Source organism: Miniopterus natalensis, chromosome 2, assembly GCF_054644295.1.
Source record: "Miniopterus natalensis isolate mMinNat1 chromosome 2, mMinNat1.hap1, whole genome shotgun sequence".
Lineage (NCBI taxonomy): Eukaryota > Metazoa > Chordata > Mammalia > Chiroptera > Miniopteridae > Miniopterus > Miniopterus natalensis.
The window spans coordinates 23080772-23108101 of record NC_142082.1 but is presented as its reverse complement, the minus strand read 5'-3'; the positions used below and the strand labels follow the sequence as shown (position 1 = coordinate 23108101).

Below are 27330 nucleotides of genomic sequence, written 5' to 3'. Positions count from 1 at the left end.
CACTTTCTGTTCCCTGTGGTCCTTTCTCACAAGTGCATTTCACCCTAAGCAACCCAAGCTCTCACTAATCCATTCGTGCTTTCCACCCTCCTCTGGCGCTAACAATCTGGAGCCAGGAGCTTTGACTAAAACAGGAAATGTACAACCATAAGTTCCATGCCCTGGCAGGGAGCTCCTGCCTGTCCATCTCTGTGTCTGTGTCCATGCCACTGTGTTTGTGATCATAACTGCATGAGCTGTTATTGTTATTTCATCCTGTCAGCTCCAGATCACAAAGTCAGGACACTCACTGCTAAGTGACAACAAAAGACACTGCAAGGTTGAGGGCTCCAACTACAGTTCAAGCAAGAAGAGAGAAACAGAGGCAGTCTGGGTTGCAGGCCTAGTTTGAACCTCTTGGTGATGGGCTTAGGAAATAATGAGGTCCCACCTGCCGTGGTTCCAAGAATCCTTCAGCCCTTCACAACGAACGGGTTCGGTTCCGTGGTAGCTTATGCTTCGGTAGTGTGCGGAGTGGAAAAGAACAGAAGCAACCCTTTCTTTGGTGTCATTGTACACTCTACAAGGGCTCTTTGGAAGTGGAATTTGCCAAGCAAGAAAAAGTTCTTTCTGGTTGTATTTTTTTCTTCTACAAAGCCTGCTACAGACTGAGATGCTAGGAGCTGGCTGCCCTGCTCTAGATACCAGGGCTGGAGGAACAGGACTGGTCCAAGACGTTGCTAGTGATCCCCTTCAAGCATCAGAGACCTCCCTCCACTCCTCGGCACTGAGGACCAGGCAAAGCACTTTTTAAAAAGAAAGCAGCAGTCTCCATAGCGTCACTCACTCAAACTTGTGTGGTTTCAGGAGAAGAACTCGTAGGCTCCAAGGCCGAGAGGCAGGACTCCAGAGATGTGGACGAAGAGAGGGAGCTGCTGGATTTCGTGCCGAAGCTGGACCAAGTGTAAGAAGTGCTCGTGCTGCGGGGGCCGCGGTCCAGCCCTGGCTCTCAGAGGAGGGAGAAGTCACAGGAAGGCCAGGCCCTGGGGGTGCCACTGACGGGGATAGGATGCTGGTTTGTGGGACTGTGGGACCTTAGGATAAACCAGCTCTGCACCTTGAGCACCAAGCGGGGACCCGGAGACCTCCCTTTCAGCGTGCTGGCCCATTGTGTCTCCCCGTCTCTTCTGGTACCTCTGCCTCCCAACTTTCTTCCCCCTTCATTCACAGTCTCATATGCACATCCCTCTCCCTCTCGTACACTCTCAGCTTCTCACCCAGAAAAATGCATCGAGGAACATTCACATTAGAAACCAGTGCCTAAGCTTAGACACTGACCACATCCTTCTGTACATTAGGAGAAACTCAAAGAGAGCCTCTCTCTGCCTGGAACACATTTCTCCTTCCTCCCTATGACACTGGGAGTGATTCTGCAGTGGGCACATTAGCACACAGATATTTTGCAAGTAAATCTAAAAGCAACAACTGTGTAGAAACACAGCCCTCGGTGTTTTCTGAAAAGACAGATGTGTGCCAACTTGGGCCCATGGCTTATAACAAAGCAGGGCAGTGGAACAAGCAGGAAGTGAAACAACAACGATATGTAATCAATTAGTATTTATTGGACATCAGTTAGGAAGAAGTACAAGACTTGGCCCCTAGCCAGAAAGAAACTACAGGTTTATTTGGTAGGATCAAAACACACTCCAAGAGGTTGTATAGCAATGCAGAATAAAGAGCGAGGATTCTACCAGCAAGGGCTCTAAGGCTAAGAGCTGGGCTGATGAGAGTAGGGCGGGGGTGGGGGTTTGTGGAGGAGGCAGGTCCTTCGGTGAGGTTGTGAAGGACAGTGGGCTCTGGAAAGGCTTTAAGGTGAAAGGAGGAGGCTGATCAGTGGTGGAGGCTGAACTGTATTGCATGTGCAAATGGAGGGGTCCAGGCTATGGTGACGGGACAGATTAGGTAGGTTATTATTGGGGTACAGAGGTGTTTTACTTAGGCCTCCCATGGGAGAAGGGGGCCACTTAGAAGGATCATCTCCTTGATTTTGCAATGTTCTTGGTGCACAGGGTGGAATCTCCAGCCATCCCGAGGATTCCTTGTGTCACACCTGAGACAGTGGTGATCAGATCTGAAGAACCAGAACAGGTTAGGAGCATCTTTTCTCTTATTTTCTATTTTGTGGAGAGCGAGGATCCTGGAACAATGATTGCTTATGATGACCTGCAGTACGATAGGAGCTTATAGTTGAAAAGCATGTAGTATTTACCGAGCCGTGCAGATCTGAGATTCCACGTGTTCTTTGTGGCCCCTGTGCTGTCAGTGTTTCATTATCCCAGACATGACTGACACGCATCTCACAGAGCCCACAGGCGTGTGAAACATCATTACGCTGGGCCAGTCACGAGTAAGGCTGAGAACTGACGCCAGAAGTTTGGGCTCTCACGGCAGTGTTCTCACGGCCACCACCCTGGTACACGTGCTCTCTGCACCCATGGGGGCAGCAGGTCATGGTGCTGGGGAGGGAGCCGGGGCTGCAGCCGCACCTACAGTGAAGCTTTGGGCAAGTCACGGAACTCTGGGCTCCTCTTTTCCATCCATGAAAAAGGGAGCAGTTTCTGCCTCACCTTCCTTAAGGGATTATTGGGAGCTTAAAATGCCAATACTAATAGAAAGAGGGTGTCAGAGAGATTGTGCCCACCTTGGGCTGTTATTCATTATAGTACCTTATTTTGTGGCTTCCCTGGATGCCATCTGAATTTGTCCCCAAAAAGGGTGGGGTGGTTTAAAACAATGTAATTTCCCCTTAGTTAATTTTATGCCATTGGCACTCCCCCCCCCCCCCCCCCCCCCCCCCCCCCCCGGAGCAAGGGGATTTTCTAGGATAAAAAGAAAGCAGTGTGGTGTTTGGAGGTTGGAAATGACTGCCTGAGGCCTGATAACTGAGCCAGGCGTGTCTGTCCCAGAGAAGGCTGGTCTCTTCCACTGCTGGGGGGGGGGGGGGCCTGAGTGCAGCAGCCATAGCCCTGGGCCCAAGTGGCTGTGAAGCTGTCCAGCCAGCAATTCCATGCTGGGTATATTGTAGTGATGGATGCTGGTGTCACTCCTTGGGTGGCATTTGGGAGACACAGTCAGGTACTCCCTGGGTGCTGCCAAAATCAGCGATGAGAAAGCAGCTGAGTGGACCTGTGTCCTGCTGTTCTTGACTAACCCATTCTCTTAAACTCCTCACCTAAGTCATGAACTCAAGTCAGCAGGTGTTTCTGGAGTCCTACTATATGCCCTGTATAGGATGGATGGCGGACTATGAGACCCATACCTGCCTCCTAGGAGCTGATGGTCCAACTGGCAAGGGTGGACTCAGCTACGGAAACCAGTTAGCTCAGAGTGCAGGAAGCGTAAATATCCAAATGGTCAGTGGTGTGGTATGAGTTTTTCCAGGTCAGAGTCAATGGGAAGATTCATGGAAAAGACAAGACGTGAAAAATGAGCGCAAAGAAGAGGGACAAGGGCATCTGCACCTGTGGGGTAGCACAAGTGAGAGCAGGGTTGAGAACAGACCTGGAGGGGATGGGAACAGAGCCAGACCCTGCTGGCTTTCATGAGTCCTTGTGATGTACAAGGCCCTGTGTGAGGCAGTTCCATGTCCTGTAGTTGTAACGTTACTGTGAGGCAAGAGAGCTGTCCCATTTGCAGATGAGGAAACAGGAAGGCCCCCTCCTGCAGGGCAATGGTCTGGTCTAGTCACCTCATGTACCTCAGGTGCCTATAGGACAAGGAGTTCACCCAGAGCTCAAGAGCCAGAAGGTGATGGTGCTGGGTTCGTTGCCAACTCTACTATGAAAACCAAGCCACCTTGAGCGGAGGTTTCACCTTGGGGTGTAGCTGGAGAACAGGGTGGGTAGGTCAGCAGTGAGTATAGGACCTAAGACTGAAGCCAGACTGGAGTGAGGACTCACTCCATCTGTTCCCGAGCTCTATCCCAGGGTCTTGAGCAGAGGAGTGGCCCGGAAGATAGGAAGAAGCTATGTTTCCTGTTAGACTCCAGGAATGCCTTGTGCCCAGAGGGTCAGTGCTGAGCGTGTGGGAGCACTTCCTCCACTGGTCCCCTTGGTTTCTGGCGAGGAGGTGCTTCCTAGCCTCCCCAGCCAGGCACAACATGGGCTGTCCTGAGACCAGCACCTGTGGCCTGGGAGGGGATGACAGTTGGCCTTTCTCTCTTCCTCAGGCATCTAAAGAGTATGATGAAGACTCACTCATCCCCAGCAGCCCGGCCACAGAGACCTCAGACAACATCAGCCCAGTGGCCAGCCCCGTCCATACAGGGTGAGTGACCCCCATGAGAGGGATTCTGGGCCCCCACTCTCCCCGTCTCAGAGGGGGCCCAACATAGATCTGCCTGTGCCCTAGGTTTCTGGTGAGCTTCATGGTGGATGCCCGGGGAGGCTCCATGAGAGGGAGTCGACACAATGGCCTGAGGGTGGTGATCCCGCCTCGGACATGTGCTGCGCCCACTCGCATCACCTGCCGCCTGGTCAAGCCTCAGAAGCTGAGCACACCACCCCCGTTGGCCGAGGAGGAGGGCCTGGCTAGCAGGATCATCGCTCTGGGACCCACAGGGGCTCAGTTCTTGAGGTGAGAGGCCTCTCTCTGGGTGTGCGTGTGCGGTGTGTCCCTAACCTGTCTGCCCTGCTGGTCCGTTGCTGCCACCTCAGCAGTAGCCACCCAGATCCATCCAGCCACAGGGCAGAGAGAAGGGTGAGCCCTGGAGCCCCACGTCATCTTCTTTCTCTACTGTCCTGACAGGAACAGCACCCAGAGCCCCTATTCCCCTTTAACTGCCTTTTCTGAGGTACATTAAGGAGTCCATAACCCAGGTGGAATTTAATACTCTCAAACCTTGTATGACAGTAGAGAAGGGGCAGGGAAGACAGAGCTGCTTTGGGGGCCCCCAAGGGTTTAGTTATTTCAGCTCCAAAATGGTCTTAACTAATCTAAGACAGCTTTACAGCATCGCCCCCCACGGACAGCAAGATGAATGGGCTTCAAGGCACATTCATTCCTCACCTTGTCTGCGGCAGACCGGGCTTCTGCCTGAGCTTTGTTATTGTCAGGCTCCACGGCTGTCAGCTGTCGTGTGGAACAGGTCTTGGCCAGGAGGCCCTGCTTTCTCATCTCTGTCCACTTCCCATTCCCACCTTCGAGCTTTCATCCACCACTTGTAAAGCAGCCTGCAGAGGCCTTTGTGTTGATTTTCCTTTTTAAATGTAGTCCTGAAAGCCTCCCTGCAGAGAACATGTCATTATCACTGTGCCAGAGAGGTAAGCTGAGGCTCCGAGAGGTTTGTCCCCTGTGTAGAGATGTCAGGCAAGTTCTCGGGATCAGGTCCAAGGGCAGGGTTATTTGGAAGTAAGATGGGGGCCTGGTGGTGAGTGACAGGGGCCACGGTGTGGCTCAGGAACCTGAGGCAGGACTGTTTCACTGTTGGGACTGGCTCACAGGTGGGGCTCCCACTCTAGCTATAGAAACCCTTCTCCCTCCAGGCAGAAACCAACAGCCCCACACCCCTGTTCTTCCCTCCCTTTGCTGCAAGGCACACATACCTGAATCCACACACCTCCCCACCATCCACTCTGTCCCCTCAGCCCTGTGATTGTGGAGATCCCCCACTTTGCCTCCCATGGCCGCGGGGACCGTGAGCTTGTGGTGCTGCGGAGTGAAAATGGCTCTGTGTGGAAAGAGCACAAGAGTCGCAACGGAGAAAGCTACCTGGATCAGATCCTCAACGGAATGGATGAAGGTAACTGAGCCCCAGGGATCCCAGAGCAACTGCCCTCCTTCTGGCCGATGGGATTTTAGGTTGTACTTTGGGGATGGGCTGTTGGGCCACCTGGAGTTTGGAGAGCCCTGAGAGACTAGAGATGGCCCATTAAGCCCAGTTCCTGGTCCCTGGGGCATCTGAGCGAGCACCTGGCCCCTGCCTGCCACTTGCATCTCCTTTTGTTGGACCTTCTGGAGGCAGGGATTTCTCCCTCCAGGCAGCTCAGCCTCCCTCCCCACTGCTGGGTGCCTGGGGTGGAGGCATGCCCTGGGAGCAGGGTCAGGGAGCTCTGGGACACAGTGGTGGCTGAGCCTGGGCTCAGTGTGACCAGGACTGGTGGCACCATGCTGTGTGATTGCAGAACTGGGGAGCCTGGAGGAGCTGGAGAAGAAGCGGGTGTGCCGCATCATCACTACAGACTTCCCCTTGTACTTCGTGATCATGTCACGGCTCTGCCAGGACTATGACACCATTGGCCCCGAAGGCGGCTCTCTGAAGAGCAAGCTGGTACCCCTGGTGCAGGCGACATTCCCAGAAAATGCTGTCACCAAGAAAGTGAAGCTGGCTCTGCAGGTGACATAGCCTTCCTCCTTGCCAGCTGGGGTGCCCCACTCCCCCACTGTACTCGGACAGAGGTCATGAAAGGTGGAAGGTGTTCAAGGCCCTCAGGAAGATGACCCGCATCCCCAGGACAGCCCCACACTTTTGTCCAGTGCCTGAAAATTTCAGTTAGAGATTTGACCTTAAAGCTCAAAAGAAAATTAGGTGGGTGGGGTCAGGCAGTAGCTCCCTGTTAAGTCGCTGAATGTCCCAGATAAGACATTAATGCACAAGGCCTGGAAGGGTACCTAATGCTGAGCAAAGATGGCACAGTCCTGGGAATGAGGCGCAGCAGGGAAGTGAGGAGAAAGGGCTCAGAAAGGAGAGCTGAACAGTGACCTCAGACCTGGGGTAGCCCTGTGGTCCATTAGTAGCGGGATACCCCTCCCCGCCCACCTTTGCGCTCTGCACAGACAGCCCTCCCTCCCCTTGGGGACTGCTGTTTCCTTTTACGAGCCCCTCTAATACTCTGGGGCTGAATGTCCCCCCTTTGACGCTTCGCAGGCCCAGCCTGTACCCGATGAGCTAGTCACCAAACTCCTGGGCAACCAGGCCACATTCAGCCCCATTGTCACTGTGGAGCCGAGGCGCCGGAAGTTCCACCGCCCCATCGGGCTTCGGATCCCACTCCCTCCTTCCTGGACGGACAACCCACGGGACAGCGGCGAGGGAGACACCACCAGCCTGCGCCTGCTCTGCAGTGTCATTGGTGAGAGGTGCCCCCTTGCCTCTGGCCTGTCTTCTGTCCTTCTTCCTGCCACACCACGGGGAGACAGGAGAAGACGGAGCTGGCTGGCATCTCTCATTTTGTTGGTTTCTCCTGCTGTGTGTTCTTCGAAGGGATGAAGGGTGATGCATCTAAATAGCATCCGCGCTCTCCGAGGAAGCACCCTAGGCTGCTGTGGAGAGGGTGCTGTGGGTTGCTAGAAGGAGAAGGACTGTATGAGAGAATAGATGTGCTCGGGGCTTCATCCAAGATGTGCCCGTCTCTGCTCTTGCACACTCGGCCCTTCCTGTTTTGGCAAGCTCTGTGTCTACGTTCTAAAGACTGTCCCCATCCCATTTTCTGGTCCTGTTGCAGGAGGAACAGACCAAGCTCAGTGGGAAGATATAACAGGAACGACCAAGCTCGTGTATGCCAACGAGTGTGCCACCTTTACCACCAATGTCTCTGCCAGGTGAGACGCGTCCCCGCCCAGCCCAGGGCCTCCCAGGCCCTGCATGGAGGGGCCAGCGCTGCCCCGACAGGTAGCCGTCCTCGTGCGCTAGCCTGCTCTTCCCAAGCTTGGACCTCGGTGTCCTCCACGTGGAAGCCCTGCCTTGACCATCAGGAGTGTTGGCGAGGCCATTGCGCGGCTAGCAGGCTGCTCCATCGGGCAGCCAGGAGCATGGGTATAATTTAAAACCCTCTCTTTCCAGGTTTTGGCTGTCGGACTGTCCTCGGACTGCCGAGGCCGTGAACTTCGCCACTCTGCTGTACAAGGAGCTTACTGCAGTGCCCTACATGGCCAAGTTCGTGATTTTTGCCAAGATGAATGACCCCCGAGAAGGGCGGCTGCGCTGCTACTGCATGACTGATGATAAGGTGGACAAGACCCTTGAGCAGCATGAGAACTTCGTCGAGGTGGCCCGGAGCAGGGACATAGAGGTGCGGCACCCGGATCCCTTTGTTACCCTCACCCACAGCCAGCCTCGCTTCCCATAATGAGACAAAGCTTCTGGAGCTCGGACAGGGCACATGTCGGCTTTTTTGTCCAAAGTACCATGGCCCAGCGCAGTCGGGAAATCCTTCCTCGGGTGATGGGGGGCTTCCAGGCTGTCTTTTTGATGCCCCTCTTTTTTATGTTTTTTTGTTTTGTTTAATCCTGAGGATATTTTTTCCATTTATTTTTAGAGAGAATGAAAGGGAGGGCAGGGGAGAGAGAGAGAAACATCAATGTGAGACAGACACATACATTGGTTGCCTCCTGCACTCACCCTGAGCTGGGTCGAGGATCGAACCTGCAACCCAGGTACATGCCATTGACCAGGAATCAAACCCAGGACCCTTCAGTGTGCAGGCCAACACTCTAACTACTGAGCCACACCGGCCAGAGCTGATGCCCCTCTTGAGAAGCATCCTAGGGAAGCTTCACCAAAGGTGGGGAACGTCATTGTTGGCCCAGTGATGTGTGATGATGAGAGATGACACTTATTAAAGTCCTTAGGCACCAGGTAATAGTAAAAGTGACTAGAAGTGAGAGAAGTTAAGTAACCTATCTAAGGTTACATAACTAAGTAAATGGTAGAGAAAGGATTTGTCCAAGTAGTCTGACCCCAGAGCCCGTACTTTGACCTGCTGTGCCACGGTTTTGGTAATGTCCAGATGAGGAAGCAGGGGAGAGGGCTGGACAGATGATGACTGGATTGGAACCTGCTCTTGACCCCAGGATACTCACTCATGTTAAGATGTGTATGTAATAAGCCAGGATCTTTCCAAAAATCTGGCCTCAAAGTTTGTGCTGAGCCTTTGTGGGTGGCTGAGGGCCTAGAAGAAAGAACTAAGTAGGCAAAACATTTGTTCTGTTTGAGCTTCCATTTCCTCAACTGTAAAATGGGTTCAGTTGAAAGCATTATATACACAGTCGGGACCCTTATGTTAGGGGTGAGATTTAAATATCACATGGTCCTTCTAGCATTTTACATAAACTAAACATTTTGGACAGGTGTAAAATCCAGTTTGTGTTTTCAGAAGTCATTTTATGATATCCTAGTGGAGTTGTGGGGTACTCTGTCAGCAATATATGAAGGTTCTTGCTTATTATAAGCTCCTTTCCAGTAAGGAAGCGTAACTTGGAAATAAAGCCTTTCCAAAACCAACAGTGCGATTTCCCAGACTACCTGTAGGAAAGGGTGGGTCACGGGGAAGGAAAGACCAAAGCTGAGGGCAGGACAGGACTCTGGGTACTTCTACATGACCAGCTGAATCTGCTTTTCCCTTCCCTACAGGTGTTAGAAGGGACTCCCCTGTTCGCAGAACTCTCCGGGAACCTGGTACCCATCAAAAAAGCTGCCCAGCAGCGGAGTTTCCAATTCCAGTCATTCCGGGAGAACCGTTTGGCCATTCCTGTAAAGGTGTCGACCTCTCTTCTGGGTCTAGAATGTTTAGGAGGCAGAAATCTCTCAGCCAACCTCATGGCCTGTGGAACAGCCCCCTGAGTTTCCTTTTGTGTGATTGAATTTAGGTGAGGGACAGCAGTCGAGAACCAGGAGGGTCCTTGTCATTTCTGCGCAAGGCAATGAAGTATGAGGACACCCAGCACATTCTCTGCCACTTGAACATCACCATGCCCCCTTGCACCAAGGTGAGCTGCCCCCCAAATGAACCCCCGGCCAGAGGCAGGCTCCCTGAGGAGGTCCCAAAACAGACCCCAGGTCAAGCTCTTCTGAAGGGCTTCCTCCTGGTGAAAAGCTGCCTTTGAATTCCCCGAGGCACAGGAAGGCTTTTCCGTCTCCTCTGACATTTGGCTGTGGCCTGGCAGGGACAGCATGCCCCAGCCCTTTCTGCAAAGCTCAGGAACAAAACATCAGTGTCAGATGGCACTGTGCATGTTCACACCTGGGGCTCTGAGCTCTCTAGAATGTCCCTTCTGGGAGGTTCAAAGGAACCTGAAAAGCATCTACCCTGGCACCCCTCGTCTGAGGCCTCTGAGGCTTAGAACTGGGCATTGAGTTGCTCAAGGGCACCCAGCCTTTTAATAGCTTTTTTTGAGCCTCTTTTTCATGTATTTGTTTATCTTTCCCAGGGATCCAGGCCCTCAGAGAAGGGAACCCTGGTGTCTCAGCCACTGCAAACCCCCAGGTGTTTGAGCTCAGCAAAGGCATCTTGACCGAGTATGGTCATTTATTGATACCAGTAAGAGTATCAGAGTCAGCAGATATCACAGGGACTTTGGAGTGATTGTGTGTCTCTGTGTTTTTGTTGGTGTTTTAATAATCAGCCTTCCCTGCCAAACTAGAAAAGCAGCAAGGTTACATCATGCATCTGTGGCTCGAATTCTCTTTCTTGCCTGGGGGCCAGGGGGAACCAACTTCTCTCTCAAAAATAGAATCCCTGCAGCCTTGAGCAAGCACCTGGGTGCTTTCTCACAGGGCATTAGGCCTCAGGCCAGTATCAAAAATGGGTATTTTGAGCAGAAAGGAATCCAGAAAAACTTGGTTTTTTAAGCTCAAACCTCAGCTCCATTATTTATTAGCTGCGTGACCTTGCACAAACTATTCAGCCCCTCTATGCCTCAGTTTCCTCATCAGTGACATGGGAATAATAATAGTACCTGTCTCACAGGTTGTTGTGAGCCTTAAACAGGGTCTGGAACATGATAAGAGCCTCACGAGTTTGCCATTATTATTATTATTATTATTATTATTATTATTATTAAAGTATGTGAGGCTCCTCAACTCCCTCTCACTCCCATACTAATAATACTCTTTGTGTTCATGCCCCAAAGAAGTGGAGTCCTTACTGTTTGCCAGGACTGGCATTCTCCACCCCATAGCCCATTGGCTCTAATCACCTTCTCCAAGAAGGAGGAGAGTCTAAACCCCAAAGCACCCTTTCTTTGTCTTCCTTCTGCAGGGGAGCAGCACCGATGATAGGAGAAGGACTTTGACACCACTGGCCCTGAGATACAGCATCCTCAGCGAATCCACACTGGGTATATGCTTTGTCATGCTATGTGCCCACGGAGGTTGTGAGTGAGCTCACTTCTCTCACCCTGACAACAGCTCTGAGTTGATATGATTGACTCAGCGTGTTATAAACACAGCAGGTGGAGCCTTTGGCTTAGATCTCCACCTGACCCTTACAGGATTAGCAATCAATCGGGTATACACTGAGGCTACCACCTGACCTGAGCATCCATCTGAGATCATTTACTCACCCCTGTCGATTCTGTGTCCTGCCGAGGCTACTAAATGAAATCCAATGCTTCCCCCTAGGTTTTCTCAGTGGGACAGACCGAGCAGATATGAAGATGGCTATTATATCAGAACACCTTGGTCTCAGCTGGGCAGGTGAGTTGGGGAATTTGAGGTAGAAAAGCACTTAGCCTGTGTACACCTCCCCCTAATGAGCAACTGATGAAAGCATTTCTGAGCCTCTTTTTACTATGAGTTGTGTTGTGATTGTCTTAGATGAGTCTGTTGCCCAAGCAATGCCTTTGGGGGCCAATAGAAAGGCAGGTGCTCCCTCCCCCATTTCGATCTGGTTTTCCTTTGTAAGAAAGAATCAACATCTGACATTACAGGAGACCTTAGAATTGATCTAGTTCATCTCACTTTACAGATGGGAAAACTGAGATCCAGCTAAATAGAGTGACTTTTATTATGTGGCTAGTTAGTGACAGAACCCAGAAAACCTAGTACACAAATAACAAACACTTAAACAAAAGATATATTACCTGGCTGCCTGACCACTGCCTCCTACATGCTTCTCATTGCCTTTCCTCACAGCTGTCATTGCTGAGGGAAAAGGGGAATTAAAGGTTAAGTCTCAGCATTTTTCATTTATAATCTCCAGCAGTAGCTGAAGTCTACCAGATGTCTTGTTAACAATAACAGTTGATCACGTTTGAAGTGAGGAGCGGGCAAAATAAAGTGAAGCCACAGGCCCTGCAACTTAATTCTCCCCCCCACCCCCGTTTTTGTGAGCTTTTGTATGAATGGACTCCCCTCACTTAGTCACCTGCAGAGAGGGCTTCAGGCAAACTCAGAAACCTGAGCAAGAACTTGCTGAAGGGCAGTGTGACAGAGGCTCACAATGGAAATTCAGAGACTGTGTTCATTCTTTAAGCCAAAAAGAATGCCTAATGCTGCTCCTTAGGGTGTGTGTGTGTGTGTGTGTGTGTGTGTGTGTGTTGCATGCACATTCTGGTTCTCACTATTACTTTCCCTCTAGTCTTTCTCATCCTTGAAATTAGACTCTCATGCTCTTTTCCCTTTAAAGCACCTGTGAGAAATAGCAATAAAAATAATGGGAGGGAAAATAAGCGAACATTCTGTGTTATTGCCTTGCATTTACATGGGAACTTGTATTTTCATTTATAATGTAAATAATGCCTTTCCCTGAAGAAATGTAAATACAGAAATACATTTCCATTCTGATTGCTTCTTGGTAGAATGTAAGCGACCCCCTGGTATAGTACAGACAGCACTGGAGTGGGGCCCTGCTCCTGGCTCTGCACCAGCTTCTTCTGTGACCTTGGATAAGTCTCTGACCTTGCTAAGAGGCTGTCTCATCCTCTTATACCTGAAGTAATGAAAGGAAAAAAGGGCATTTGTTCATTCATTCAATGCTTATTTCTTGAACACCCCTACTTCTGCCCCATTTTCTGGGGATACAAAAACGTAGGTGTCTGCATTTCACTTGTCATTTCCTGGTAAGAAGGATACCCAATCCAGAGGTGCCCCCACCAGATGCCCCCGCCCACAGGGCCCAGCTCTGGCTCGGCTCACACACCCGGTCTTGGTTCTTTGCTTGCAGAGCTGGCCCGGGAGCTGCAGTTCAGCGTGGAAGACATCAACAGGATTCGCGTGGAAAACCCCAACTCGCTGTTGGAGCAGAGTGCAGCTTTGTTGAACCTGTGGGTCATCCGCGAAGGCACAAACGCCAAGAGTCAGTACCGTTACTCGAGGACACCTCTTTCCAAAGCCTGTGCCAGGACCTAGTCTTCTCCACAGTAGCTCTTCCTTCAGATTCCATTCTCAATGTTAGCCTTCGGACCTAATCTGTTTTGCACTCTCACACACACACACCTCCCGGGGCTACTGAGTCTTCTAGGTACTCCTGCCAGAAGAGAGTACCAGAGAGCCTTGGCTTCCACCTTACCCCCACCCTCAGAACAAGATAAGTGTCGCACCAGGCCCCCTAGGTAACAGCACACGTGTAGGGTGTGTGTCCTCCTATTGAATTTCTCAAACAAATGAGGACCATCCTCTCGGGATGGAGCATGGGTGAGCAAAGCCTGCCCTCCCACAATCATCTTTTTCCTCAGCCTGGAGGGAAGATTTGTCTCACTCTTTTCAGGTCCTCCTCAACCAGGTTCCTATAGTCAAAAACACTAACTGGAAATTGAGTGTTTCCATTTGCATCTCAAGTCAGCCTGGCAAGGACCAAGGATTTCAACAGGATAGAATCCAGGCATTCCCACTCTCCTTTACTTGTAGCATTCTTCTTAGATGACAACAGTCTTTCCATGCTTTGAAATCAGCCACTGTTAGGGATTGGAAAAGATCTGTTGAAGGGTAACATCTTCTCCAAAGAGGCAATTGGTTTTGATTCTGAATTCCCTCGACAAGCCCTCTTTTCCTCTCCCCGGCAGTGGAGAACCTGTACACCGCCCTGCGGAACATTGACCGGAGTGAGATCGTGAACATGCTGGAAGGCTCTGGCAGACAGAGCCGAAACCTGAAACCGGACCGGCGGCACACGGAACGGGACTACTCCTCCTCGCCCTCCCAGATGAATGGTGAGTGTCTCCTGTGAGGAGCTGGGGCTGAGCCACGCCCGGCCTTCCAGCCTCCAGCAGGAGATTCTTCATGAAACCATCTCTCCCTTGGGTGGGAGGTCTGTCTCAACAATTCCCTCCCCAGTGGTGGTGAGAAAAGAGGTGAGGGAGAGAGACAGGCCTGCACCTCTCTGCAAGGAGGTTCCCTGATGCTCCTGTGAGCGACAGGCTGCCAGGGGGACCTGGTGTCACAGTAGAAACAGCTTGAGTTTGGGGAGCTGCTAGACTCCTGCCCCTATGAGTAGAAAATGCTCTGTGTAGCTCTGCACCAGGCATGGGTGCTCCTTGGGCTTCAGCACCCCCATTTGTAAAACAGTCAGTGACTGAGGAGCAAAGGACTTGGAGCTTCTGGCCCAAGGTCTGATGTTTTGAAAGTCCTATTGCAGCCCTTTCTGTGAGGCTAAGCAGGTTACTTTTCTTTGAGTCCAGACTTTCCTTTTCTCTCTCTCTCCCTTTTTTCTCACCTCTCCCTTTCCCCTCACTCTTTTTGATGTGGTTCAGCATGGCACGGGAGCCCCCAATGTGACCAGCCCCTGGGGGAGGGGTTGACCTTTGCCCTCAGCATCCCCACTGCTGTCTCTTGAGGACCACTTTCCTTTCAGCAGCCGAGGAAGGAGCCAGCGCATGAAGGAGCGGGCCAGAGACCCCCCTCCCAGCCCTTCATCTGCCCTCTCTCTAGCCAGTGGGCACAGAAACAGAGCAGAAACCTGCTCTGTGGTGGGAGCCAGGAGGCCGGGTTCTAGTCCCTCTTTCCTCCTGACTCCACGTGCGGCTGAGTCATCAGCAAGTTGGGTTAGATTCCTAAGATTCCTTACAGATCCTGAAAAACAGTTTCTAACTCTGTGAACTATCTTCCTCTGGTGCCTAATGCCACCCCGGACAGCTGCGTCGCACTGTTTCTGCTCCCCAAGCTCCTAGTTTAATGGTCATCCCCGGCCACTCACGCGTGTGCTCCTGTGTGGGCACCTGTAGCACCGGGCATAGGTCGTGAGTGGGTAAGTTCTAGGCTGGGCTGGGCACAGGGCCTCCTTCTTCCAGGTGGAGCTTGCTCATGCCGAGCTCCTCACACATGTCTCTCTCCATGTCATGTCTCCTGAAACATGCCATCTGGCGCCCCTGGGCGCAGGGCGCATCTTCTGTTGATCATGTCCTGTCACCTTTCTCTCCTGCCTCTGACCTCATCTGGACCTGAAGTCCGCTCATTCCCTCCCACTGCCTGTCTCCACTGTCTCCTCCTCGGCCAGGTGTTCAGGAGCCGCAGCCTCCACAGCATGTCATGGGGACCCCTGGCCCTCCCCGGCCCCGTCTCACGGCTGTGCGCAAGGGCATGTGTGTGCGTGCCTGGGGCTTGTCTCTGGCTCCCGGCGGAGGCTGCACGCTGTGCACTGCTCACTCCTCACATCCAGCGTAAAGGGCCCCAAGACAGCAGTCCAGCCCCACGCTCCTCAGGGGCCCTGGTTGGAGCAGTGCCGGAGCTGCTAGGTAGACCGACCCACTGGCTTTCACAGAGGAAGGAGGGAGGGCAGTGCAGGAATGCTGCCAACGCCGGAAATCCAACTGACAGAGCACTTCTTACCTATGTAATAACCCGTCACTTGGTTGGGTTTCTTAACATCCCCAGGCTATTTCAGTGAAGTCATATCAGCCAGTTTTGGGGGGTTTTTGTTGCCCCAATTATGTACCTACAGGACTACAAGCCCACAGAACTACATGGCTATAAACAAGGCATTACAACAATTAAAAATCTGTTAATAGGGTAGATCCCTTGTTAAGTGTTCTTACCACAATAAATTTTTTTTATAAAAAGGAGTTACTGACCCAGGCATTTACAAACTCCTCACATTGGCCGTAAGCCTCACAGCCCCCATCTGGCTGAGAGACTCAGATACCTGAACAGAGCTTAAAATCCCTGTGTGGGCTGAGACTCCCTGCCCCATGGAAAAGTCTCTGTTTCAGTTGGTCAGCTCATCTGGCAAATATTTTTCAAACACCTATCAAGTGCCGGGTGCTCTTCTAGGCAGGGAAGGTAAATCAGTTCTCAAACAGACACCTCCCCTCCCCCCCAAAAACCTCCAAAACTCTGCCTTGCTGCTTTGTTTGGAGAGTCAAACAGTAACCTAATATGTAAGTGAATTATATAATGTGCTAACAGGTTACAATAAGTGATGTGGGAAAAAATAGATTCTAGTAAGGGAGATGGGAGTGCTGGGGTTGAGGGAGGCGTAAATAAATGGGGGGAGTGGGTAACATTTGAACAAAGGCTAGAAAAAGACGAGAGAGCAAGCCATGGAAACATGGGGAAGGAACATCCAGACAAACACACATTCAGTGGCCCTGAGCAGGGTGCCTCATGTGTTCATAGAGCAGTGAGGGGCCAGAGAGGCTGGGCAGAGTGGGGGAGGAAGGAAGGATGGGAGGAGAGGTCAGAGGGCCATAGGAAGCGAGCTTTTACAGACTATCCTCGGGATATGGGTTTTACTTGGAGTGAGATGGAGGGCTATGGGAGGCTCTAGAGCTAAAGAGTACCATGATCTAACTTAAGTTTTTAAAGGATCTGTCTCACTGCTTTGTTGATTGTAGACAGTCACAAATGAGAATTTTCTGTGCTTCCTGGCTTTTCTGTCCAACCTCATCAGCCCCTTCTGAACCCCCTCTCCAGCAGGTCCCCTGAGAGGCACAGGCTGTGTGCCCTGCACACACACTCCCCTCTGTGGCCTGAGCAGACACTCAGAAACAGACTCCCAGCGTGGTCCCTTCTGCCTTTCTGGGCACCAGAATTGGCTTTTGTTTGTTTTTCCTGCCCTCTTCCCTGTCCCAGGAAGACCATCCCACGTCTGGTTGCCCTTCTGGCCTGGAAAGAAGGAGCAGGAGGGGTCAGAGGTAGAAGGTTAGGAGACAGCAGCCTCCCGCAGTCTCTGGCTTTCTCCTGGGCAGGAGCAGTCATGGCTTGTCCTGGGGCCAGCCCAGCCTCTGCACTGATGGTCACAGCCGTACTTTGCCTCCTTTGTGCTTTTCCTCGAGTCTCTGCTTGTCTGAGCCTCCTTATGAAGCCATGGGGATTAAGGGTAGGGATTAGGTGCTCCGTGGTGTCAGGGAAATAAAAACTTGAGATCTGTTTTCCTTCCTTCCTTCCTGGCTCCTCTTGCCATTTGCACCTGGACTGGCTAGAGCAGAAGGGGAGTTGGGTAATAAACATGTAGAAAAAAATACTGTCTAAAAACAGAAAAAATAGCATGTTCCTAAAAATAAAACAGATTTCTCCTATGAAAGGGAAAAGTGGACATCTCACACCCACACTTGTCAGTTGCATTTGGTTTGATAAATTGAACATATATTAATGTCTACTTAGAAATAAAATGTGTTTAATTTCTTTCAACTTTTAATGAATATAGCTACTGAATGTGGCTCCTGTCCAAGGTCAGGTTGTCTGTCCACTCCTTGTCTAGCTTGCTACTGACATTAGTAGGATAATCATTACATCCGGATAGGCAGAGACCCAGTGTGATAACCTGAGATAAGAAGACACCTGGGGAGGGACCACTGGACTGTGCTCTGCCTCAAAGCAGTATATATGGTTACCTTTTACCTGATTTCCCAACATGCAAGCCCAGAGTGGAAAGGCCTCTAGACTGGTGACTAAGGTATGGCAGGGTCACATGAGACTCCTAGAGGGACAGATACTTCTGAAATGCAATGTAGGGAACTCAACAGACCTTATTATGGTCTGGTCCCCACTTGTGAGATGTTCCCTATGAAGATGTGCTCAGGCCTTAGAGAGCATTACTCTGACTTAATAGTAATCCCCACCATCACTGGGTCTGGCTGCCTACAGCCTCAGATCCAAGCTTGTGAGGGTGAGGGTGAATCAGTGGGGTCCTCTGGAGACTGAAAGGGAGCAGCGAGGCATAGCCCCTAAGTTCTGGTACCAGGGGAGGGTCTCCGGGATAAACACAAGGCTCGAGAGAGTGTGCATGAATTAGTTCTCTCCACAGACGTATTTTCACTTAAGTGAAATTTCATTAAAGTGAACACCGTGGAAGTTTCAAGGTGAAAAAGTAGCAAAGAATACCCAGGAATGAGCCTCAGGTGTTCTGTGACCAGTAGAGCTATTGTCTCCCAGTCCTTACCAAGACTTACTGAGATTCCCAAGAGTGACAAAATATTCATCTGGCCATACCTGAGGGGCTGTTTAAGATGCATTTCACTTTTGGCCAAGATGAAGTAACAGGTACTTAATATATACTCCTGTTTAAAACAGCCCCCAGATGGGCAAAATATATGAAACAAAAGTTTTCAAGACATTGGACATCTGGCAACAAAGGACAGTGATCCATGAGACATGGATATACATAAAGTGAACCCTGTTGCTAGTTTCTAGGTCATGGAATAGGGGAAAAATATCCAGGAGGACTCCTTGGACTGAAGAGAAATTACTGAGAGTCCAGGGAGACTGGGACAGCTAGAAGTCCCTAGATAGATTACCAGGGAAGAGACAGATGCATGGACAGAGAACTCTGGAGATCTTCAGAGGCTCCCCTGCAAGTTTTAGTTCAGTATAATCAGCTATTCCCAGCAGTGAGACTGATCTCTCACAGGCATTGCATAGGGAACAAAGAAAGGTTCTGTCTCAGAAATGGAGAATAAGTGGCCCTAGGTTGAGCAATGCTCCAGGCCTGCCCAACCAACCTTAAAAGTAAACTTCAAAAGGATCAAACTATTTCCAAGTAACCTAACTGCATGACAAAACAGAGCTCAAGAATACAAATATCAAGCACCAAACAAGAAAAAATTCACAATGTCTGACATCCAATTAAAGATTATCAGACATACAAAGAGGCAGGAAAGCATGACCCTTAATGAGGAGAAAAATCAATCAATTGAAACTGACCCAAAACTGACAGATGCCAGAATTAGCAGACAAGAATGCTGAAATAGTTATTATAACTATATTTCAGATGTTCAAAAAGTCTAGAGACATGGAAGATATTTTTAAAAGACCCTAACCAATCTTCTAGAGATAAAACTGTAATATGTAGGGTTAAAAATACACTGGATAAGATTAGACATTAGACCTTACAGAAGAGAAGATAAGTGGATGTGACTACATAGTAATAGAAATTCTCCAAAATGGAACACAGAAAAAAAAGAAAATTTTAAAAAATGTCACCGAACTATGTGACAATATCAAGTGACCTGATATTTGTGAAATTAGAGTTCGCAACAGAGAACAGAGTGGAAAAGTATTTAAAGAAATAATGGCTGAAATTTTTCCAAATTTGATGAAAACTATACACAGATCTAAATTGTTCAATGAACCACATGCACAAGAAACATGAAAACAACTATGCCAGGCATATTTTAAACAAACTAGTCGAAAACAGTGATAGAGAAAGTCTTAAAAGCAGACAAAATAAATAAATAAACAGCATGTACAAAGGACCAAAGATAAGGATATCAGATTTCTCGTTGGAAACAATACAAGTGAGAAGACAGTGGAGCAACATTTTTAAGTAGACCACACCTTTAAAGATGAACATCTCTAAGGTAACGTAGAATTTTATACCCGACAAAAATGACTTTAAAAACTGAAGGCAAATAAAGACTTTTCCAGACATACAAAAGCTGAAAGACTCACCACTGGGAGAGCCGTGCTGCAGGCAATGTTAAGGGGGTGAGAGAGCTCTCAGCGCAAAGGAAAAGTATAAATACATCATTTTCTAATTAGACGTCTTTTCAAAAGCCGCGAAAACAAGAACATATTTGCCAATGATACATCTGATAAGGGGTTAATTTCCAAAATATATAAAGTGCCGATACATTCAACAAAAGGAAGACAAACAATCCAATTAAGAAATGGGCAAAGGACTTGAATAGACACTTCTCCAGAGAGGACATACCGATGGCCAAGAGACATATGAAAAAATAGTCAATGTCACTGATCATCAGAGAGATGCAACTTAAAATGACAATGAGGTATCGCCTCACACCCGCCAGAATGGCTCCCATCAGTAAATCAACAAACAACACATGCTGGCGAGGGTGTGGAGAAAAAGGAACCCCAGTACATTGCTGGTGGGGATGCAGACTGGTGCAGCCACTATAGAAAACAGAATGGAGTTTTCTCAAAAAATTAAAAATGGAGCTGCCTTTTGACCCAGTGATCCCACTTCTAGGAATATATCCTAAGAATCCCAAAACACCAACCAAAAAGAATACATGCACCTCTATGTTCATAGCAGCGTTATTTACAATATCTAAGATCTGGAAACAGCCCAAGTGCCCATCAGTAGATGAGTGGATAAAAAAGCTGTGGCACATTTACACCATGGAGTACTATGCAGCTATACAGAAGAAGGATCTATTACCTTTTGAGACAACATGGAGGGACCTGGAGAGTAATATGCTAAGCAAAATAAGCCAGTCAGAGAAAGACAAATATCATATGATCTCACTTATATGTGGAATCTAATGAACAAAATAAACTGACGAACAAAATAGACCCAGAGATATAGAAGCATGCAGCAAACTAACGAATCTCAGAGGGGAGGGGAAGGGGGAAGAGATTAACCAAAGAATTTATGTGCATATATGTAGAACAAACAATAGTGTGATGAAGGCCTGAGGAGGGGGTGGGAATGGGGAGGAGGGAGTCAATGGGGGGAAAAGGGGAACATCTGTAATACTTTGAACAATAAAGATAAGTTTTTAAAAGAAGAAGAAAGTAAAGTGAAATATTTAAAGTGTTAAAAGAAAAAACCAGCAACCTAGAATTCTGTATCCTGAAAAATTGAAGGAGAAACAGTATGCTAAGAAAGGGGGAAAAATGGAATCATATAAAATGCTCAATTAAAAGGCAGAAAACTGTAATAAATATGGTAGATATTAATACAGCTATATTAATAATCACTTGAATGTCAATGGTCTAAATGCATCAATTAAAAGGTAGAGATTGTCAGAGTGGATCAAGAAACACAACCCAATTATATGTTATCTACATGCAACCCACTTTAAATATAAAGACACATGCAGGTTAAAAGTGAATGGTTGGAGGAAAATATACCATGCTAACACTAATCAAAAGAAAAGAGGAATAGTTATATTTGTTTCAGACAGAGCAGACATCAAAGCAAGTAAAATTAGGGATAAAGATGGTCATTACGTAACAGTAAAGAGGTCAGTTATTCCTAGAAGACAAAATAATCCTTAATGTGTATGCACCTCAAAAGAGAGCATCAAGCTACTCAAGACAAAAACTGAGAGAACTGCGAAGGGAAATAGATGAATCCACTATCATAGTTGGAGATTTCAGCACCGTTCTATCAGAAACAGATAGATCCTGCAGACAGAAAATCAGGACATAGCTGAACTCAACACCACCATCAGTCAACTAGATATAAGTGGCCTCTAAAGACTACTTAACCCAACAACAGCAGAATACACATTCTTCTCAAGCTTACATGGAGCATTTACCAAGATAAACCACATTCTGGGCTATAAAACACACCTTAACAACTTTAAAAGAATGGAGATCATGTAATAAAGCAACATAATTCATCACGTTAACAAAGTAAAAAAGAAAAACCATATGATCATCACAATAAATGCGGAAAAAGTATTTGGCAAATCCAACATCCATTTCTGATTTTTTAAAAAATAACCTCTCAGCAAAGTAGGAATAGAAAGGAATTTATTCAGCCTGATAAAGGGCATCTACAAAAAACCCTAAAGTTAACATTATACTTTATGGTGAAAGACTGAATACTTTCCCTCTAAGTTCAGTTACAAGACAGTGATATCTACTCTCACTACTGCTGTTCAACATTGTATTAGGGCTGCTGGCCAGTACAGTAGGGCAAGTAAGGGAAATAAAGGGCAATCACATTGAAAAGGAAGACGTAAACTGTTTATTTAGAGGCAACAAGATCTCATGTATTAAAAATCCAGTGGAGTCTACAAAAGTGATTAATAAATAATTTCAATAAGGTTGCAAGATACAGTTTCAATCTATAAAAATCAATTGAATTTATATACCATCAATGAACAATTATGAATTGAAATTATAAAAAAATACCATTTACAATAGCCTTGAAAAAAAATGAAATGCTTGGAGATATATCTGATGAAAGATGTGAAAGACTTACACATTGAAAACTATAAAACATTTCTGAGATGAATTAAAGACCTAAATAAAGGTAGAGATATGCCTTGTTGATAGGTCAGAAGACTTGATATTGTTGTCAGTTTTCCCTAAATTATCTATATATTTGATGCAATCTCAATCAAGATCCGAGTATGCTTTTTTTGTAGAAATTGACAAAGTTCTAATATTCACATGAAAAGGACCTAGAAAATGAACAAAGTGGGAGGACTCACACTACCTGACTTCAAGATTTATTGCAAAGCTATTGTAATCAATACAGTGTGGTGCAATATTGTTATAAAGATAGATAAATCAGTGGAACAGAATAGAGCCCAGAAATAGAACCACATATGTATGATCAACTGATTTTCAACAAAGGCTCAAAGGCAATTCAGTGGAGAAAGGACAATGTTTACAAGGAGTGGTACTGGAACAGTTGGATATCCATGTGCGAAAATGGACTTGGATTCATACTTTGCACGTATACAAAATTAACTCAAAATGGATTATAAATTAAGCCTAAAACCTAATATAAAAACTTATAGAAGTAAACATACAACTATCAAACTTCTAGAAGAAAACCTTAGAGATCTTGGGTAAGGTAAAGATATCTTAGATATAACACCAAAAGCACAATCCATAAAATAACAAATTGATCATTTGAACTTCATCAAAACCTCTACTCTTCAAAATACACTGTGAAGAAAATGAAAAGACAAGCCATAGATTGGGAGAAAATATTGGCAAATCTGATATAGGACTTGTACTCAGAATATATAAAGAACTCTCAAAACTCAGTAATAAGAAAACAAACAACCCAGGTTTTAGAATGGGCAAAAGATTTGAATAGACACTTAACCCATAAGATGCTCAGGTGGCAAATAAGTGCATGAAAAGATGCTCAACATCATTAGTCACTAGGGAAATACAAATTGAAGCTACAAGGAGATACCACATAAGAATAAAGTGGAAAAGACTGCCTGTCCCAGGTGCTGACGAGGATTTGGAGAAACTGGGACTCTCATGCGCTGCTGGTGGGAATGTAGAAGGAACGGGACAACCACTTTGGAAAACACTTTGGTTGTTTCTTGAAAAGTTGAACATATACCTACCATATAATCCAGCTATTCTACTCCTAGGTATTTCCACAAAGAAAAGAAAGTGTATGTCCACACAGTCAAGCAACTTCATTTGTAATAGCCCCATATTGGAAACCCCACACGTCCATTAGCAGGTAAATGGATAAACAGACTGTAGTTTATTCATCCAGTGGAGTACAGCTCAGCAATAAAAATGCAAAACTCATCAATTCATGCAAAAATATGGATGATTCCCAACTAATTAAGCTGAGTGAAAGAAGCCAGACAAAAAAAGTGCAGACTGTATGACTCCATTTATATAAAATTCAAGGAAATGCGAACTAATGTATAGTGACAGAAAGCAGATCCGTGGTTACCTGGACATAGGGTGGCGAAAGGAAAGATTACAAAGAAGCTTGAGGAAAACTTTCAGGGATGATGAATGTCCCTCTCTTCACTGTAGTGATGGTTTCATGGGTGTAAACCTATGTCAGAACCTATTAAATTATCTACTTTAAATACAGGGTGGGACAAAAGTAGGTTTACAGTTGTGAGTACAAAAAACACAGAGTTAATAAAGCTATTGTAATAATCATAACCTGCATGTCTTTTTCCATATGAACAATTGTAAGCCTACTTTTGCCCCACCCTGTATGTCAACTATTGTATGTCAACTATTCCTCAATAAAGCTATTTTGAAAAGATATTAATGGCAGATTCTAGTGAAAAGACCACTCTGACTATGCCTTAAGCAAGTTGCTGAACCTCTAGTTTCCTAATCTATAAAGTGGGAATGATACTACTTTCCTTGTAGGGTTGTTGTGATAATAATTTAAAATAACATGTTAGATATGTTTTATACAAAATAGATGCTCAATTAGTAATGGAAAGAATACAATAATGCTTTCAAAATAACAAGAAGAAAAATAATCACCTGACTCTAAAATGTCCTGCTTGTGTATATCTGGAGAGATTTCTTTGAAGGGTCTGAAACCATTGTCCCTGGTTTCCCAATTCCTTAGGTCACAGTTTCACATACAATGACATGGCGTTCATATCATGGTAAGATTTGACCCACCATTTTTCCTACTCTCCCACCTCTTTGTTCCTAGTTTGGTCACACCTGGAAGGGGATCCCCTTAGTCTCTGCCACTGCACAGCCCTACCTGCCAGTCACCCCACCACCTCATGGCCTCTCCCTCCTTCTGATTTTGGGACCTGGAACCACATAGACTTATAGAGATCAGTCAGGAAGAAAACTCTCCTGGGAAGATTAAGAGAAGATGTATGTCAATCACATAGCGTGGTTCTTGGCTCATTGAAACATATGTAAATATTAGTGATTGTGATCTTGCTAAATATGATGAGGTCACCTGTTCTTGCTCCTCACACACCTGGAGAGCTCTGCAGTAGTCATTGGGGCCAATGAATTCACGTTCAGTTCTAAGAAAGTGGGAGCAAAAGGTAGACACCATCCCTGCCCTCCAAGAGTATATAGTTCATGAGCAGCTTAGTGGAGAACACAGGACAGGTTCAAAGATGGGGGAAATCAACATCAATGCACTTTGTTGGGAAAACATCATGAAAAAAGGCAGAGAACCTGTCCTGTTTGTGTGTGTTGTGTGTTTGAAATCCCCAGCCGTTTAGCATGGTATGAGGCATGTAATTGGGCCTCAGTTAATATTTTGGTTGACCAAGTGAATAAGGATAGCTGGGGATGGTACTGTCAAAAGTGGAGAAGAGACGGGGCAGCAGAAGCTGAGCCCCAGAGCTGGGAATGAGGAGGGTCCATTTGGCTAAAGAAAGGCCAAGCCCAGGAAAGAGCTGGATGCAGAGGGTAGGGGTGGGGGGTGGGGGGTGTATGGCAGAATGAGGAGCCCGGACACTGGGTTGGGGCCTCTCTGGACACAGGAAGGTTGATAGAGACTCTGAAAGGGGTGGCCCCACTCATATCCAGCACCCCAGTCATACTCTTTGGCTCTGCTGGGTCTTCAGAGGTTATAGGCGCACACCTGCTCCCTAGTTCCCCAGACAAGCTGAGCAAAATAGAGAATCTTGTCTTCTAGTCCCTTCTGCCACCCATAGATTGGCACTTGCTCCAAAGGGGAGTCAGAAGCCCTCTTTCCCCTTTTCACAGGGACCCCCACTCCTGGCTAGAGGAAAGCAGAGGAGCAACCTGACAGGGCAATGCCCATTCAGCTGGCACACAGGTTCCTCATACACTTACAAGTGCCACTCATTCAGGGACATGCCACTCACTTCTGAACGTCAGGGAACCAATACCAGAGCCAACCAGAAAACTAGCAAGGACTCCTGGCTGAGCCAGTCAGGAAGGAACAGATGTGAGAACAGGCTGTGCTGACCAGGAGGCCATGCGCAGCGTCCTGAGCCGGCTGGCCCCGATCCCGCTGCTCACTGCTGACTGGGAGCTGGCACGAAGCTCAGGCACTGCGGGCGAGTTGCTTCAGGGCAAAGTACTGAGGTGGCGGCCAACGTGCCTGGTGCCCTCTGGTAACCTCTGACCTGGAACCCTTTTTGGAACCCTTAGAGCCCTCACTTGTGCCTCTTGAGGTCATTCAGGTTTCTAAAATCAATTTGCAGCTTGAGGAAAAGTTATTTCATCCCAAACCAAATGGTTTCCCATTTGACCACTGCGCCAAGGTCTGTGGGTGTTCAGTGTGACCCCTCCAAGGCAGCTTGGTTACTGACCCTGGGTCTGGGTGGGCTGTTCCCTCCCTTTAAGGTACATTCCTGACAGATGCTCGAAGGACTGTGCTAAAGGGAAGTTTTGAGCAAAGAAAGAATAACATTTCTTTCTGCCCAGCCATGGAGAAGTGGGTTTTCCTCAACTGGGGACAGACTGGACCACAAGTCCTTTGGATCAAGGCTTCTTGATCTAGTGTTCTGGACTGGAAGAGAATTCCGTTCTCTTCTCTTTGCCATCCAGCAAAGACGCCCTCCTCTTCACCCTTCTCCCTGGCTGTCCCCCACCCAATCTAGAGCCTTGCTTCTCTTGCCCAGGTCCCCTGGGCAGCAGCCACAAGGCCTGAGCAATGAAGTCTGAGCTTGGAAAGCCCCTCGCCCGGAATGTGCATGCCTATCTGTGGCCGTGGCCGTGCCCGTGTGTGCGTGTGTGTGTGCGTGGACTTGCACGTAAGTGTGTGTGACAAAAATCGCTTCTGGAGCATGTTGCCCTCTGTCTGCCCATCCAGGTTACTCCTCGCTGCAGGACGAGCTGCTGTCCCCTGCCTCCTTGCACTACGCGCTTCCCTCTCCGCTGCGTGCAGACCAGTACTGGAACGAGGTGGCCGTCATGGACGCCATCCCCTTGGCGGCCACGGAGCATGACGCCATGCTGGAGATGTCTGACATGCAGGTGTGGTCCGCGGGCCTCACACCCTCTCTGGTCACTGCTGAGGACTCCTCTCTGGAGTGCAGCAAGGCCGAGGACTCTGATGCCACTGGCCACGAGTGGAAGCTGGAGGGGGCGCTCTCCGAGGGACCCCAGGGCCCCACGCTGGGCTCTCAGGACCTTGTGGAGGATGACACAGTGGATTCAGATGCCACAAATGGCCTTGTCGATTTGCTTGACCAGGAGGAAGGTCAGAGGTCAGAAGAGAAGCTGCCAGGTCATAAGAGGCAGGAGGACTCGACAGGTGCAGGGCAGGACTCAGAGAATGAAGTGTCTCTTGTTTCAGGCCAGCAGAGGGTGCAAGCCCGCATCACAGAGTCCCCCACTGTGAGTCGGGTGATGGAGACCAGCCAGGACAGGTAAGGGCTGGGCTGCGTGGTGGGATGCCTTTCTTCTTCCTGGGTTTCCTGGTGAGATTGAACCTGGCAGTGAGTGCGGAGGGAATTCTTAGGTGCTGCTGCCGACCCTGACTCTGTGTTCTAAACATCCTGGGACAAATCCATTCAGTAGGCGCCAGCTTGCCTCTGCAGCTGCCCAGCGCTCACTCGGGCCTCTGTCCTGTAAGAATGGAGCTATGATCTGCAAAGGCCAGCCCCTCCCCAAGACAGCGTGGTCAGCAGGAGAGAGGCTTAGGGTGTTGGGACAGGGGGGAGCACACTTAGGAGAGAGATTATAAGGCTTGGAGGAACCACGTCTCTGGCGTGCAGCTGGGGCTAGGTGTTCTGGCCTCTATCGCTGTTGTGTGCTTATCGTTG

General features: G+C 48.2%; 1 protein-coding gene across 1 annotated transcript in view; it reads left to right on the top strand.

The window, feature by feature from the left end:
- ANK1 (ankyrin 1) overlaps positions 1-27330 on the top strand; it is a 92388-nt gene that overhangs the window by 50168 nt on the left and 14890 nt on the right. The window contains exons 23-38 of the mRNA XM_087814189.1: positions 847-943; positions 2049-2127; positions 4208-4305; positions 4390-4614; positions 5625-5779; positions 6162-6373; positions 6905-7109; positions 7482-7578; positions 7820-8048; positions 9389-9514; positions 9625-9744; positions 11016-11094; positions 11378-11452; positions 12921-13052; positions 13759-13905; positions 26376-26934. Of these exons, the coding sequence (XP_087670315.1) occupies positions 847-943; positions 2049-2127; positions 4208-4305; positions 4390-4614; positions 5625-5779; positions 6162-6373; positions 6905-7109; positions 7482-7578; positions 7820-8048; positions 9389-9514; positions 9625-9744; positions 11016-11094; positions 11378-11452; positions 12921-13052; positions 13759-13905; positions 26376-26934 (2635 nt within the window). The remainder of the gene's footprint in view (positions 1-846; positions 944-2048; positions 2128-4207; positions 4306-4389; positions 4615-5624; positions 5780-6161; positions 6374-6904; positions 7110-7481; positions 7579-7819; positions 8049-9388; positions 9515-9624; positions 9745-11015; positions 11095-11377; positions 11453-12920; positions 13053-13758; positions 13906-26375; positions 26935-27330) is intronic.